We start from the raw sequence: 17,524 nt of genomic DNA on the forward strand, positions 1-17,524 counted from the left end.
TAAGAATAAATTACAGAAATAGACCGAGATTCAAACTAGTTCAAAAGTTATACATAGAATTTATGAGAATCCAAAAATTGTCAAAATGTGTTAAATTTCAGCTAAAAAAAATAGCCTTACAAAAATCATGAAATACTTATACTTAAATAATATAAATCTTTTCAGCTTTCGTTATATGATAAATTTAATTTTTAAGCTAAATGATAAGTATCATTTGAACAAATAACACAGGAAGCAATAATTTTATTTTTCGTGTTGAAGATGGTCTGTATGATGAGGTATCTGTGGGTACCCTAAGAAACCACAAAATTTTGAAAAACGTGACCACGGCAGCATACGACGACATTCATGATTAAAAAATATAATGATTTTCCAATCGTTTGCATATAAATATAGCCGTATGTTATCCGTTAACTTAAACTCGTTAACTAGACGTCTTTGTCGATACTGGGCACCCTACTATGTACTCTTTGTTACTTTGTGGTGATTTTGATATGCATTGGGTAGGAGAGTGATATAAAACAATAGCTGGTTTATCTCGTATACATTGTCATGTTCAAGTCATAAGTCGGGAAACTCTTGTCATTTGTCATATTTTTTTATATTTTGAGTTACAATTTGGAAAATGCAACAAATCTTTATGATAATAATGAGTTGTGGTATGATTACAAATATATAGCCACTAGAGTTTAAATGATTTGTATGTAAGCAATTATAGCCAATCGTACGGCCTTAAAATATGAAAATATAACATTAAAAACGTAAAAAAATAACAAAAACAGAATTCTAAGCCTTATTTAATTCAAAGCAACTTACCGGAAACATCACAGATATAAATCAACAACTAACACAAAATTCAGACTCCTGACTTGAGATAAAAATTAAGCCATATAGAATGTGGTGGGATTAATCATGTGTGTGAGCGCTCGACTCACCATAACATTGGACAAAGATGTAACTGCACATGTCAACATGTCTGAAACATAAAATTGTGAAAAATTGGAATTTCGTTGTTAAAAAACAATTCACGGAACTTGAATTGGTTGACTTTTGTGATATAAACACTAATTTTAATAAAAATATGTTTATCGATACAGTGATGTCAAGAATGATTGATAATTATATTGAAGAGTGGAAGTGTATTGTTAGTTCATCCTCTTCCAGACGGGGAAATGGGCGTAATAAATTAAGAACCTATAATATTTTTAAGAAGGAGTATGTTGTTGAAAACTACTGCAAACTGGTTATGCCTTTTTGTGAAAGAAGCGCCTTTGCAAAATTTAGATGTGGGGTGGCTCCTATTAGACTGGAAACTGGGAGGTATGAACATTTGCCGCTGGAAGAGAGATGTTGTTTTAATTGTTTTAATACTGTCGAAGATGAATATCATGTTATTTTACATTGTCCTGTTTATAATGATCTTAGACAAGTTCTTTTTACTGAGTCTCTTAAAATCGATGAACATTTTAATAGTTTTACAGATTGTCAGAAAATGGTATTTTTATTTTCGAATCAAGATATTATAAGATTATGTGCCAAAACCTGTAATTTTATTCTTAAACGACGCCGAGAAGTTTTATATTGTAAATAATAATGAAATACTTTTGTTGTATAATTTTACCATTCAGCACGGTTTAATATTTATTATGTACATAAACATATTCTTTTAAGTGATTATCGTCTCTCATAAATCTGTACAGATTGGCTTATGTATACAAAATGTATCTTTTATAAATGTATTGTGTAGTTTTATACATAAGGTAAGACGTAAATAAAATATTGAATTGAATTGAATTGTAAACAGAATGTAAAATACATGTGAACAGAATGTAAAATACATGTGAACAGAATGTAAAATACATGTGAACAGAATGTAAAATACATGTGAATAGAATGTAAAATACATGTGAATAGAATGTAAAATACATGTGAACAGAATGTAAAAAACATGTGAACAGAATGTAAAATACATGTGAACAGAATGTAAAATCAATTGCAATCGGCTTAACTCAAACCGTACCATGTCTTGAGAACTTTGAACTCCATTGGGTGCATAAAAAAGTGTACCTCTATGATATCATATGCCATACAACTAAGAACATGATATTATACATTTGTATATACTTTTAGTCCCCCTTTGAAGATATAAACACTAGTATTGATTACACATATCAGTGCGGTGTGATATGTTTTCTCGTGCATGCTTCGCAAACACCACATTTAAATAAGATTTGAACTGTGGTTCGTTTGAACAAATTGTTTTTTAGAATATATCTAGGACTATCTATTTTAACTCTGTCTTGTAAATGTAAACAATCTACACAATTGAAGTCTTTGTTTATTCATTTAGTCAATGACCATGTTGATGTGATCAATTTCTTACATGGGCTGAAACGAACATTACAGAGCATGAAGAATCTTTGGAAAAGAAAAGGCGTCATATGAATGAAAACCGAGTCGTATGATATTTCAAGTGGAAATTCATAAATATATAATGATGTAGATATATAAACAGTTATCGTTAAGGTGTGGTTATTAAATGCATCATTGAGGAAACAAATGCTAGAACTAGATAGAATATAACCATTTACCATATAAATAAGTGAATAAATATGAATGTTAATGTCTTAGAATTCCCATGTGGTTCAATTATAATTTAAAAAGTTACATGAAATGAAGTCAGAAATTGGTAATTATCTGAAATAAACGTTAGATCATATCCAATGATCAGATCAGATAAATATATAAAGTGTTCCCGGATCACGTATGATATGTTCCAGACCGTATGAGTATCTGGACCGTATGCGTACTTTTTCAAAATACTCATACGGTCGGACCGTACGCGTACGGTCGGACTAATATTAAGAAGTTGGCAAAGTTAATTAGATGCATATAACAAATTGACATAAAAAAGTTTAATTGTAATTGAAAAAAAAACTTAATATTTTAATGATTTAAAAAATTCACGCTTATTGAATCATGTATTTAGCATGTCGATCACTCAGTAAAATAATTGAATTATGATCACTAAAATTGAAAATATCGGAAGTAAATATAATGTGGGAGGACAATTGTTTTAGGATATTTAGCAACTTTACAAAAAATGCAAATGCTAAGGAACATACATGAACTGCAAAAATGTAAATGTAAAATATATTTATATAATAGTTCTTGAAAAACTGGTCATTATCGCGATATATGGACTGCCCACAGGACAGTGGTATTGACTAAGATAGTGATAATGACTGAGCCGAAGGCGAGGTCATTATCGCTGTCGCAGTCAATACCTCTGTCGTACGGACAGTCCATGTATCACGATAATGACCAGTTTTTCAAGAACTGTTATGTTTATTTCATTGAGAAACCATGTTTTGGGAAATTCTCATAAATTCAAAACGCCTAAAGCGAACTAGAGTAGTTGTACGAATTCTATAGCAAAGAGTGAAGACCAGTCGTAGTAATACTGCCATTCATTTAGTGCAACTTTTCAGTATAAAAATTCTTAATTAAGTTCTCTTTAATTAAACAATTAACGAAAAAATATAATAAACAATTCAACAACTTAAATGTAATATTAAAAACAGGAACATGTTTTATAACAGGTACGTCTTTCTAAACAGAGAAACCACGCCCCACCGGTCATCAACAGAGAAACCACGCCCCAACGGTCATTATCAGACGTAAACCATGCCCCACCGGTCCATATCATGTAAAAGTTCATTAACGACCGGTTTTCTGGTCCGTATTGTTCTGTTAATGACCGATGAAATTTATTACTGAAGATTAATGAATGTCATGTGACCCCTTTTTATCCAATAAGATAATCTCATTCTCAACCGATATGAAATAATAGAACGTTACTTGTGGTGGCTATTGTAACATTGGTTGAGCGGAGTACCAAAATTAGGATCAAGATATACAATTAAACAAAATTTTAATATATAATTTCAAATGTTCATTTGTTTATTTTATCCGTGTAATTGGTATAATATTAATTAGACTAGTAAAACTAAAAATAAAGACTGCGATTTATGTTAATTTGTTTAGATGTAACCAATACGATATAATAACATGAATGGTTAGCTCGTACTGGACCATACGCGTATACTCATACGGTCCGACCGTACGGTCCAAATACTCGTATGGTCTGGAACATATATACATGCATAAGTAAATCCGTATTCTTGACTTGGTGCAGATTATATAATGGAAGAAATTCGTCCCATGGAATGGAAATTGACATCTGTAGCTGTCATCAATGACCAGTAATCAAAGAAAACCGTATCGTGTACCGTTTTATGTTGTCATTAAAGAAATAGCACATATAAACATATTTAATGCTATTTTACGAATTTTTCCTCTGATTTTGCTGACTGATAATTTACTTTTTCAGAGGAGTCGAGTGCTATAAAAATTATCGCTAGAAACTAAGGGAACACGTGCCGTTTTCAAAGAAATTAACAACGTCTTCATAGGAAAATAGCGATAAGCAGATTAAAACGGCGCTAGCGAGAAAAACGATAATATAAAAATATTGAGACTTGGATGGAGAGTTATCTCATAGGTACACATTGGAACTCATACCACATCTTATTTATATAAGAAAAACACACCGTTATAAATTGTTAAATTGGAGATTAAATGTAAACAATATACAAATATTCAGGTTAATAAAGTGGGAACCCAGATTATTAAGGGAAGGATGGAGCCTTCAAATTAGTTTAGCCTCGCTACATTCGGTACGTGCATGTCCCAAATCAGGAGCATGTTACTCAGTGTACACGGTTGTCGAGTGTTGCTGTATCAAATTTGTTTTTCATTAATCATCTTGTACATAAATAAGGTCATCAGTTTTCTCGTTTGAATTGTTTTACATTTTGCATTTCGGAGCCCTTTTTAGTTGACTATGTGATATGGGTTTTACTGATTGTCGACGTCCGTACGGTGATCTATTATGTATTTGTTACTTTCTGTGTCAGGTGGTCTCTTGTAAAGAGTTGTCTTATTAGCAATCATTACAAAATCTTATTGTTTTCTATTGATGGGCAGCGTAATACAACTTCCAAAGTCAACTAATGAAAATAAACGAAGGTTGGCTCATCCTTGCATTTGGCTGTATTGAGCAAACATCGCGCAACGAAACATTATACATGTTATATATGATTCTAAATTTCCTGCCATGTTTGACAGTTAATGAACTAAAACATTTCTGGTTTATTTCAAAAATACAAACACTGCACGTAGAAGGTTAATTGTTCGAGGAATATTTTCCTTAGTAGGTACTTTATCAATAGCATTATGTTTGCTTCTGCAATAAAATATATTCATTCATTCATTCATTCATTCAATAGGCGTCTCCATGTACATATGGCCACGAAAAACGTTCGGAATTGTCAACGTATAAAGCAGATATGTTTTAACACGGCGTTGATTCAGCGGTGGAATTGGTCACAGGCATTGTCAATTCTGCATTGCATTGTAACTAGTAGAACACCCTACAAACACAATATTCGTCTGCTATAAAAAGAAGAGAAATAAAGGCATATTACCACAACTGAATATACGCACAAAAAAAAAATGAATAAAACACCGACGCAATGTTATATATGCCTGTCACAACCATTGAACTTGTAGTCCAGCGGTGGTAATTGTTTGTTGTAATTAATTTTATTTGCTTGAGTATTAGTTTTCTCGTTGAGTTGTCACCCTTTTGCCATACTTTACGAGGACGTTTGCGTTTTTTTTTAAATCTGTAAAGTGAACACTTAGTCTATCAATATCGACATTTGCGCTTTGAAATTTGAAACACCAGAACTTAATAGAACGGACACCTGCGCCTTTTATGTGTCAGACCACCAATTAAAAATCCCTATCTGTTCTGCTTTCTAAACATTTTACCTTAAGTTTAACTTCATAGAAACCAAGTATATAAATATCTTGAATTGTACATGTTTCAGCTTTCTACATGCCAATTTTCAGCATACCTTTAACGCCTCGAAAAATTATCCCTGGTTTTCTGGAAATCTTAAATTAGTAAACGGTAACTATGGAGCGCATTAATCCTAAATTTTAAATGCAAACTCATAGACAAGTAAATTTTGGCTCAAAATGGTCTAGATATATATTTCTCAAAAAGTTTAATTTCTGCAAATTTGTTGGTTTATAGTTTAAGAAAACAAGGTCATCAAAGCACTATTTTGTGTCAGAGTAGGGCTACTTTTACGTCATACATGTATGTTCTTAATTTGAGGGAGTAATAAATTAGTGGTCTGGCACGTATATACGTATGATGATAGTTTACATGAAATATTAACCAAGTTAATCAAATAGAAAGAAGAATGGTGGTTTGAAGACGCCGGTTTATATATATAAAAAAAAAAGTAGATGTGGTAATATTGCCAATGAAACAACTCTCCACATGACATGATACCAAATGACACAGAAACTAATATGCATACATGAATGTATTGTGTTTTGGATATTTATACTTTTTAATTTTTTTTATGAATTAACAAGTTAGAAATTACTCTGTATTTGAAGATTATCAACTGATTTTCAAACTAAAGGATGTTTCTCAGCTGTTTCTCAGCTGCATTGTTATTAAAGGCTTGCAACCCTGACATGAGATGGCAGTTGAGAATTATTCTAGAGTTTGGAAGATCATTGATAATAATGTGCTTTTAGTTTTTCGGTTATGTATACTGATACAACATTTATTGTAAGACTAATAGAAAATCATTAGACTTTTAACTCTCCAACTTTTTCTTCTTATGAATATTGTTTATAAATTTAATTTGTAGTATGGGAGCTAAACTGGCAAAAAGAAGAACAAAAATTGCAGAAATTAGACAAAAACGTGAAGATGAACTTTTGAGCAAATCAAAAATGAATAAAGATGAATTTGACAAACTTACAAAACAGCTGGTAAGATATTGAATAATAAGTATTTCACACTTTTGTTCAAATCTTTGATTTTTATATTAAAAATAGAAAAAATATTAAAAAAAAAATACTTCTTTTTGTGTTCTCATTTCAGAGCTAGTTTTTAGTGGATTGAAAGTAGGACATTTGTTTTCTTTTTTTCTGGGATTCTGTTGATATATTTTAATAAATTCAAAATAGGCACTTTACTAGTATTTGTTTATATGAATAAAATTGGATGTATTGGAAATTTGAAATAAGACAGCAACCCCCAATTGCAATGTTGCCTTTATAGGAAGCTGAACTTGCAGCTGAAGAGGTAAAAATAGAAATGGAAAGACAACAAGCTTTGATAGATTTCAAAAGAAAAATGGCTTCTGAAACAGAGGCTCTTTTAGTGGAGCAGGAGAAAGAATTAGGAGTTCTGATTGGTAGATTAGAGGTATGTGTATTAGCTTTTTACATTAGATATATTGATAAACATTTAAAAAATTATGATTTAGTTGGAATGTTAAACATGAATATATAGAATGATAAAAATGTAATCACATGAATCAAAGTAAATTTGAGTGTAAATGTACCAAATATTTGTCACTATAGTTTTTTTACTTAAACAAAATAATAGATTGCATAAGAAGGTTGTGCTTATTATAATACAGGAAATTAGATACGTACCTTTCATTTAAGTAATGATGTATTGTTGAGAGCATGTCCTTATGCATTGTGAAACACTAAAAATAGAAAGACATCTTGTGGTCAACAAAGTTTTCAACAAAATACATGTTTCTATGCAGTATGCTTTTAATTGCTTCAAATTTAAAAAAATGCATATGAATTTAACAAAATTTATCAAAGATCTTCTGTGAACACTACATTCAATGGAGACAAGACAAGACCCCAGTCACAAAAATAAGGATTTGTTTTACAGTTTTTTAAATGAAAGGATTATTGCATGAATATTGGTAAGGCAGCAACAATTTGATTTTCGGGGGGGGGGCTATGTTTTTATTTCTGTGCAAACTTTTTTTTTCACCAAAACCTGGAAACAAACTATTTTTTCCCAAAAAAACCATAGCCTCCCCAGAAAATCAAATGGTTGCTGCCTAAGAAGTATCCTTAATAGAATACAAATGGATGTTTGTTCCTAAATAAACAAACCTAGAAACAATGATTAGTTTAAGTGTTTATAGTAATGTATTGTATTTTACAGATTGGAGCAGCCAGGAGACAAGCTTTATTAATAAAACAAGACACACAGCTACAGAGCTTACAGGTATGGAATCAAAATATTTGAATAAACAGGTGTACATTTCTATTTTAGGATTAATTCCTCAAATTAAAGAATAAGACAATAGACCACTAATCAAGTTATGTCTTTTACATGAAAAGTTGGTTCATTATGTATACCTTTATGACAACATATACCAGATAGAAGGGACCTACTGGATCTTAGCACTATATAAGTTCATCAAGCTTTATTCTGATTGTTGTAATGCAAAATAAACAAGAAATAATGTTTGTTCAGTAGGTACTAAATCACAATTCTCTAATGACAACAGTCCTGTTAATAGATGATAAGAATTTAATTTACAATATACTATCGCTATTCTGTGCCATTTTCCTTTGATCTTTTTTTGTGATAATTTTCATATCATGCTTCTCGCTTGATATGAAAAAATTATTGCTAGAAAGTAAGGAGGTCACGTGGCGTTGCTAACGAAATTGACATTGAAATTGACAATGTCGTCATAGGTAAAATAGCGATAAACAGATTATCATTGGTCATCTCAACTCGATTGCTTTTCTCACTTTTGCTGTTCCAGCTCAAGTGAGAAAATCAATCTCGTTGAGATAATCAACGATAATCTATAAATACATCCAATATAGAATCATATTTTTCAAGGCTTTGCTAAAAATGGCATGGGAAGGAAGCGGTGATCCCCCTAAAAGCACAAATGATGTCCACCAACACCATTCCTTTTGGCAGAAATGATGAAATCTGGAAAGTGACCTATTAATATGTAGATGTGCAGTTTTTTACCTACATTCTCAAGAATTTTTACAAATTGAGATCTTACCAAACACATCTTTTTATGCTCCACCTACCATAGTAGAGGGGCATTATGTTTTCTGGTCTGTGCGAGTGGGGCATCCATGTACTATGGACACATTCTTGTTAATATTAAACATTTAGTAACATGAAATACATATATAGATATCTTTACTTATACATGTAGGACCACCTAGAAAAGAAGTTAACAGATGGTACAGTGAAGACATCAGCTGTCAATCAGATTTTACAGCAACACAAAAATCAAATGGAATATGTCCATGACCAGATAGAGAATAAACGTGAACATCAAATACAAGTTATACAAGATAAAATCCAGACTAAAAAGTTAATGAAGGAACAGTAAGTTTTTGTTTATATGGATTTACATACTGTGGATTCTTTATTTTTGTGGGTACAATTTTCATGAATGAAGGAAAACTTACATGTTCATGGATATTCTATTTGGTAATCTGCTAAAATCTGCATACAAGCCTATAGAAAATTTGTTATTTATGAACATTGAATTTCATGGTTTATCTGTTCCCATGAAATCCACGAAAATTGTTATTCATGGAATAGTTATGAATCCACAGTATATAGGAGGAAGATCTCATTTCTGTAGAAAGAGTTGACTTTATTCTCTGAAACGATAGCCTTTAAAAAAAATTTGAATGGCACTTGTACTGGTAGTACCTCAATTTGTTGACATGCAGGATCTTTGGGAGTCACATAAAAGAATACTTCAGGCATTCATTTTCTGCCGTTATGAAAAGTTAGATGTCTCTGGAACTATGATCAATGCATGCAAATAGTTGTAAATCTGCCTATAGACCTTTTCCTCTCCTTGAAAATTATTTGTCTCATATAATTAAATTGGTTTTCAAAAACTTCATAGCCTCTAACAATGAAGAGCAACCATAAAGTGATGTTTTTGTATCATGTTCAAATATACCAAATTCTTCAAAAATGTTTTGTTTATTGGGCCTAAATTAATATATTGTTTGTTTCCCCAATCCTGACCCTGCCAAGCAAGGTGTGGGTAGGAAGGAAGGAAATTTTTTTTTTTTTTTTCCAAAATGCCTGAATAGTATCATAGTATTGGACGATGCTGCAAGCCTGAAAATCTGAAATGAATAAAATAATTTTCGACTTAGTTTTGACAATAAAATTTTATGAGTAGCACCCTTTTTGCAGGGTCGGTCGGGATTGGGGAAACAAACAATATTTTATTTTAGGCCTTGCAATGACAGATAAAATCATGATTTGTATAAAATCCTGACTAAAGGATGATATATAAAGAAAAACTACAATAAAAGAAAGAAATGCAACACAAGGTAATGAATGTTAAACATTAATTTAAAGGTTTTTATTTAAGCATACAAGAAATTTTATCTGATTTCAGAGAACTTCAAGAAGAAAAACATGAAGAAAGAGAGACAGTTAAATCAGCTTCTATAAAAAGACGAGGTGCAGGGTGAGTTTACTTAAACGATTGAAATGAAATCAATCTTAATAATTCCCAATTTGATGAGTTGGTTAAAATGATCGAAAAAGAAGTGAAAAAAGCTACTATATACAACTTTCAAATTTCTTCATTTTTGTATGCCCCACTGGGCCATAATGTTGTTCAGTATGTTTGTTAATTCATTTGTCCAATCCTCAGTCACTTGTCCATCTGTCTGTCTCACTTCAGGTAAAAGTTTTTGGTTAAGGTAGTTTTCGATGAAGTTGAAGTCCAATCAATTTGAAATTTAGTACACATGTTCCATACAATAAGATCTTTTTAATTTTAATGCCAAATTAGTGTTTTGACTTTAAATTCAAGATCCACTGAAAATTGAAAACTTTCCAGCTTATTCAGTTTAAAAATAGGCCAATTTTGGTTTTAATGAGGCTGAAGTCGTAACTTTAACACGGTCCACTGAACATAGAAAATGAAAGTGCGATTGGGGGTTCTATGAACGCATTCTTGTTTTGTAAATTCCTGTGCCACAAATACTTATGTTATTACATCGCAGTAAGAACTGACTGTTCAGTGATGTTGTTTAGGCCATAGTTATTATATTTTTAGTTTTACAAAATTTTTTGACAAAACCAATGGGTAGGAGGACGAAAAAAAAAACAAAAAAAAACTGCTGCTGCTGATGATGATTTTTTTTTAATACCAACCGTCAATATCAAATTTTTTTTTTTTTTATTTCACCAGGAGATTTTCTACTAGTTTAACAACTATTTTTTTTTTCTTGACAAGGTTTGAATTGAAAATCAATGTGCAACAACTTACTAAATCACCAAGAGCATAAATTTAGATTCTTTCATGCAGTTATGAACTAAAAAAAATTTTTTTTTTTTTTGCATGAAAAACACTGGGTCGGAGGAGAAAAAAAAATAAAAATCAACATTTTTAATTTTATTTTTTTTCCTATTTAGCAAAAATTAGGGTAGAAGGGTTCGTAAAACTAAAAATAAAAAAACTACGGCCTTATGCTGATTAACCTTGAGTCAATCAGTATAACTTATATAAAAGAAAGACTTGAGATAAGTGTATTATATTTTTTTTATATTACTGTGGATTCTTTTATTTTCATTGGTTTCAATTTCCATGGTTCACCTGTTCCCACTAAATCCACGAAAATTGGTATCCAAAGAATATAAATGAATCCACAGTATTAAAATTTGTAAACATGTATTTGGTATAAAATAGTGTCTCGTAAGTCAGTTTTTGACTGGATATTGGTTATTTTATTATGTATGTATATTGTGTATGAATAACTTTTATTGCAATCAATATGTGACATTTTAATAAACAAATTATTTATTTATTTTGTTTATTATATTTTTTTTATACAAGCTGCATCAGTCTTAAAATTAAGTTATCTAGAACAACAACACAAAAGACACAGAGATGAGCTTGACTTAGAAATGAAGGCTGAGCTAGAAAAAAGCAAGGAAGCATTGAATAGAGAATTAAAAGTTACTCTGGATACAGAATTGAAGGTAAATAGCCTAACAAATGACAATTGACATTTTCTTTTCTCTTTGGTACCTATGATAAACTTTGAAAAGGAAAAATCAAGACTTTTGAGTCAAATTTTAAAAAGATACCTTGATGTTTTTGAACAGCAGCTTACTCAATCTTCTGATTGTTCATACAATTCAAATGTGTAGTATAGATAGAATATTAGGCGTCACCGCTAAAACAGAAAAAAATATCTCTAAAATTCACATTTAATGATAAAATTTCGAAATTACTAGGAAGTACAGAGAGTTGTGAATGTAAGGGGTCCATGAAAACAGTGTACAGTTCCTGTTCATTTATCTACAAAAGTCACTTTATAACTTACAAGAAGTTAAATTTTAATGTTCAAATCGATGCCACTATATTCAAGTACTCAAAAAAATATCTAACAAATCAAATGATGCAATATTTAATTACCCTTTTATTGAACATTTTTCCTGAACAGCAATGTATACATCCTCTAAATTAAATGAAACTGCAATAATAGTTTCTGGCATATTATTTTTTAGCAACAAATTTGAGAAACAGTTTTTGGCTCAGTTAGCTACAGCTTCAGACTTATCAAAAAGAGAATTAGAAAATGCAGTAATGATACTGCGATCAGAGGTAGTTTTATTGTTATCCAATGAATATATAATTTAATAGTTTGGTTATGATTGTACCAGAGTCTAAATTGCATGTATGTTACTAATTTTGGTCACTGCACAGCCTTCAACAATGAGGAATATCCATAGTTTAGTCAGCTATAAAAGGCCCTGCATGATAACGGTTAAGGTAAAAGAAAGAGCAAACCAATTTATAACAAAAAACAAATAAGACAGACATGAACCATCAACCACTTAATTACAGGCTCATTGGTACAGGCACACAAAGAATGTGTTAAATTGAAAGGGGAAACTTGGCAGATGTGAAACAAATAGTTAATGCTGCACTTTAAGATGGACTTTTTATACTTTCCATTGAGAGTGGTATTTATGTGTTTCTCTAATTCTTCGTGAATTTATTCCTTTCTGCAACCATGTATAAAAAAAATTAATGTGTTCGTTTGATCTCAGTTTATCATTGGTTAAAATCTGATTATGATGACAAATTTTCTTGCTTTCCTCTGAATTTCCTATTGTGAGGGCATGAAAAAAGGCGACCATGTCTAATGCTTTCACATAGTAAGATTAACACATCTTTTGGCAGATCATTGGTAAAGAAGGAATAAGTTTGTCTACATATTGTTTGAAAATCATTAGAGAAACAGAATCTACCACCACCTCTCGTGTAAAACTTTATTTATCCACTATCAACAGTTAAATTTTTTGAAAATTTAACTGTCTCAAGTGTATAAATGTTGTATCACACTCGATGCAGTGGTAGAATCTATATTTATCAGGTGGTACTGTTGTAAGCATGTGCTCCTGTTATTGCTTATATGCACACAAATATTGAATAGGGACAGGGGAAACACAACTGAAAGAAACACCTGATAAGTTCAAATTTAAAAAAAAAAAATCTAAAAATTAAGTACTTCATGATATGATTAACTATGTTTATGTATGCATTCAGGGACAGAAGCTTTTAGTTGATAGCATTTGATCGCACAAAGTATAAAGCTGCATTCCCCAAACAAAATAATTTTATTAAGTGTCGACAAAGACAAGTCAGTTTTAACATCCTCACGGTTTTGAATAAGTATTAAAAATATAGATTAAACCACATTTGCATATGCATATTTGGCAATGTTATCTAACTTTATTTTTGTAGACCAAGCAAGTGTGAACATTGATCAAACAGAAATTTGCTAAAAATTATGATTATGGTTATGGTTGTAATTTAAATAAATTAATCCATCTAAATTTGGCTTTTTGTATTTAAAGATACTGGTGGCAATGAGCAGGCTGCAAAGAAACTAGGCAAAGAATTACGCCAGGGATTGCAACGTGCCAAAACAAACTTAACTTTGGATGAAGATGGTGAAATAGGTATGTTTAACTTTTATATAAACTGTTAATTGCTTCATTCTTTAAAAAGAATGACAATCTTCAATACTTTCAATCTTGCAAATAAACATGATTGCCAGAGGAAACTTTTGATTCTTTTATTAGACTTTTTTGATATGTTGGTAATTGATAAGTGAGGAGACCCTTTTGTAAGATTCACCATTCTTTTTTTTCTTCAAATTGGCCAAAATGAGATGATACTGAGGGGCAATGAAAATTGTTACTAAAGAAAAGGAAAAGACAAAATGGCAACAGTCAATGCAAATACTAAATGGAAAAATAAAGATTGTGTAATTTCAACCTCCCAAAGAAACCAGGGTTAGACTGAAGTGCTTTTGGCTATAAAAGGCCCCAAAATGACAATTCAAAAGAGAAAACTAACGACCTAATTTATAAATAGATATAGGAAGATGTGGTGTGGATAAAGTCTGCTTCAAGAATGAATTTTAACATAAATCATGCCATTTTTTTACAGTGCCAGTTCCTTCTATGTAATATATGTATTTCTGTCAGTTTATGTTTTTGGTGAATATAAAATTGCACAGAGTGTTTTTTATATTGAATTTCTTGATATTTAATAAACACTTAATCCTTCCATCTCAAACCATTTCATCATCTCATTAGGGTAAGCCTTCAAGGGCATATATCATTGGTTGGTTGGTATTCATCTCAAGGTCATATATCATTGTTTTGGTTGCTGGTTGTATGATATTCATCCCATTTCTTTTTCCTCCGTATATTCATATTGAAAAAAAAATTGGGAAATTGAGAAAAGTAAAAAATATATAAAATAAGCCAAGTTTATATGATGTTGTTAAAACTTAGTTTCTCTATTGCCTAAAGTTTCTTCTTAAAAAGTGCATAATATATATATATATTTTATCAAATTTTGTGGATTTCCAGAGGACTTGACAAAATAAAAAGATAATGGTCCTCATATTAAAGCGTAAAATTTAATCAAGCATATTCTTTAATAATAGAATATTTTTCTTTGTAATTTTATTAGGTTGTGAAAGTTGGCTGAAGCACATTTTGCATGAATCACTGAAATTCTAATTATCAAACCATTCATAGCAAGCATTGTGTAGCTTTTTAAAAAATATAGAATTTTACTCTCATACTCAAATTCTAAATAATCACCTTGGTTGTCTTGTGGTAGCCTGCTTTACAAGTTACTCTTGGTCAGGTCAAATCAAAGACACAATTCTTCCTAATATATACCAGTAGTCATTTAGTTCAAGAATTTCGTAGAAAACATAGGATTAAAAGTTATTTCACCTCATTCACATCATATCACACACAAGGAATTGAAGCATTAAAATAAGAAAATAATCCCTGACATACATCAGAATCAATATCATTTCTATTTTCATGGGTAAATTACTAGATGATTTTATTGGATGCAGTTTGACTTTGGAATAAGGTAGTTTTGGTTTTATTGTATTGTTGGGTTATTGTCCCTGTATCAATTATGCTACAGCTTCTAATGTTCTAATTGATTTTAATTTTATGGTTGTTTTTTTTTAATATTTGTTACATGTATATGAAAGAAAACTAATAAAAAGCAGAAACATCATTTTGCTTAAAATATTTCATATGTCACTTAAAAAAATATTCAGTTTGTAATATCTGCATTTTTACAGCTCAGTTGTTTTAGTTTTTTACATAAAGTTGTTTGCCCATATCTGGTTTAGAAAACATAGACAACATTATAAACCTACAAAAATGCAAGATCTAAGTGACATTTATTAAAAATGACTTTTAAAAGTATAGCTTTAATGTTTGCAGAAATTATCTTTAAAGAATCGCCATAAAGGAGACAAATTTATATATTTGTTCTTTTTTCTGTTGTTTATTTGTCATTTGACTTTTTTAAAACAAGATATTGTTTAAAACCAAAGAATCTGTTTGTCACCTTTATTTTATTATAATTCTATATGAATAGTATTGGAAATATCATTATTGATATTTATACTGTTACTTTTTAGATTACATAAGAGGAAGACCTAGTTCTGGTTACCAAGGAGACACTATTAGACCAATGTCAGGTTCAGTTACAACAAAAAAAGGAAAGAAAAAAGGGAAAAAGTCTCAGACCTCTGTGTATCCTAGGGAACCAAAGGAAAGCTGGACGCATCAAGACTATTATGATAGCGATGAATTACTTTGATAAACATTTATCATTACCGGGTACTTTTTGATTTGTAGTTTCATTCCATATTTACAAGTATGATAAAATATTTTTTTCAGTAAAAAATTACCAGTCAAAAAAGAAAAGAAAAAAGATTTTAACAAAAGCTTATTATTTGAGATTCATATTTTTTTACTATTTAGGAAAGACAACTATATAAATTAGACATTTAATATAAAATATTTTTTATATATACTGTTTTTTTTTACATTTACCCAATAACACTTTTTTTATTTATTTTTTCCCAAAAGTCTTTTATTCAAATTAACATGTTATGCTAAAATTAAGTTCTTTTTCACATGTTTGAAAATAAAGAAATGGCTGTAACAGTTATTGGCAATTGAAGAGGGCGGTAATGGGTGTACCTTTTATGAGGAATAACTGGAAAAAAATTGCCAAATGACAATAATGTTAATTTTTGGGGCATGACGATAAATTGTGCACTTTCTTTTAGACGCATCAAAATTAAATGATTGTAATGAAATCACGGTAAAATTTTAATCAATTTGAGGCCCACTGTAGCCAAAAATGACCTTTTGATGCCTGACGGTAAAGGGCATTACTACCCTCATTGTTATCATCTATCGTCATTAAATCTTCATGCATAACCTATTGACCTCAGCATTGTTAAAAGAAGCATGTGTCACCTAATTATTTTTTACTTATTTTTTATTGTAAAACTGAATATTTATTTCCTATGGATTTTTTTTATCATGACTGAGTGTTTGCCATTGTCTTTTATACATGTCGGTGATGCAGATTTTATTTTTTTGATAGATTATCATTATTATATTTTTACTCTGATCATTTCAATATTGTTATCATTTTATTAGCTAGATAGTATTTTAAGGTTAATCTATGTCATTGCTTGTAGGTTAATAAATCTCAGTGTTTGTGTATACTTTATTTATACGTTTGATTATGCCACGTTGACATTTATCTACCATATGACGAAGTTATATAGTAGTAAAGGCATAGACATAATACTCACTTTTCCAATCTTTAGAACATGAATTTCTTTTTTTAAATACACTTTTGCCTAAGGATTTGCTAGATAACATCACAGATGAATAACTTATCTAGATAATTTATAAACCAATAATATACAAGAGTAATCAGGCTGTTTTCTTGTTTGAACTGTTTCACATTGTGTCATGTTGAGGACTCTTTTAACATATCATATGGTACAGCTTTTGATCATTGTTGAAGGCTGAATGGTGATATCACCTAATCAACTACCCATGAGGATCTCACATGGTCAGGACTATAGAGATCTATAATTGTAAACATCCAAATAATTTCGTCTGTGATTGATAGCTGTCTCATTGTATAGTTTGTAAACATACCACATC

The 17,524-nt window shown here is 30.4% G+C and overlaps 2 protein-coding genes across 2 annotated transcripts; both read left to right on the plus strand.

Annotated features, from left to right (window-relative positions):
- Positions 1-5,597: 5,597 nt before the first annotated feature.
- LOC134716697 (centrosome-associated protein CEP250-like) lies at positions 5,598-10,553 on the plus strand. Its single transcript, XM_063579703.1, has 6 exons — positions 5,598-5,644; positions 6,801-6,924; positions 7,217-7,363; positions 8,132-8,194; positions 9,159-9,334; positions 10,377-10,553. Exons 1-6 carry the CDS (start codon positions 5,598-5,600, stop codon positions 10,450-10,452), a joined length of 633 nt encoding a protein of 210 aa, XP_063435773.1. The 3' UTR covers positions 10,453-10,553.
- Positions 10,554-10,594: 41 nt separating this feature from the next.
- Positions 10,595-17,231, plus strand: LOC134716698 (uncharacterized). The gene is made up of 4 exons (XM_063579704.1): positions 10,595-10,604; positions 12,516-12,599; positions 13,859-13,963; positions 15,970-17,231. Exons 1-4 carry the CDS (start codon positions 10,595-10,597, stop codon positions 16,149-16,151), a joined length of 381 nt encoding a protein of 126 aa, XP_063435774.1. The 3' UTR covers positions 16,152-17,231.
- The last annotated feature ends 293 nt before the right edge of the window (positions 17,232-17,524 follow it).

The sequence above is a fragment of the Mytilus trossulus genome, chromosome 4 (assembly GCF_036588685.1).
Source record: "Mytilus trossulus isolate FHL-02 chromosome 4, PNRI_Mtr1.1.1.hap1, whole genome shotgun sequence".
Lineage (NCBI taxonomy): Eukaryota > Metazoa > Mollusca > Bivalvia > Mytilida > Mytilidae > Mytilus > Mytilus trossulus.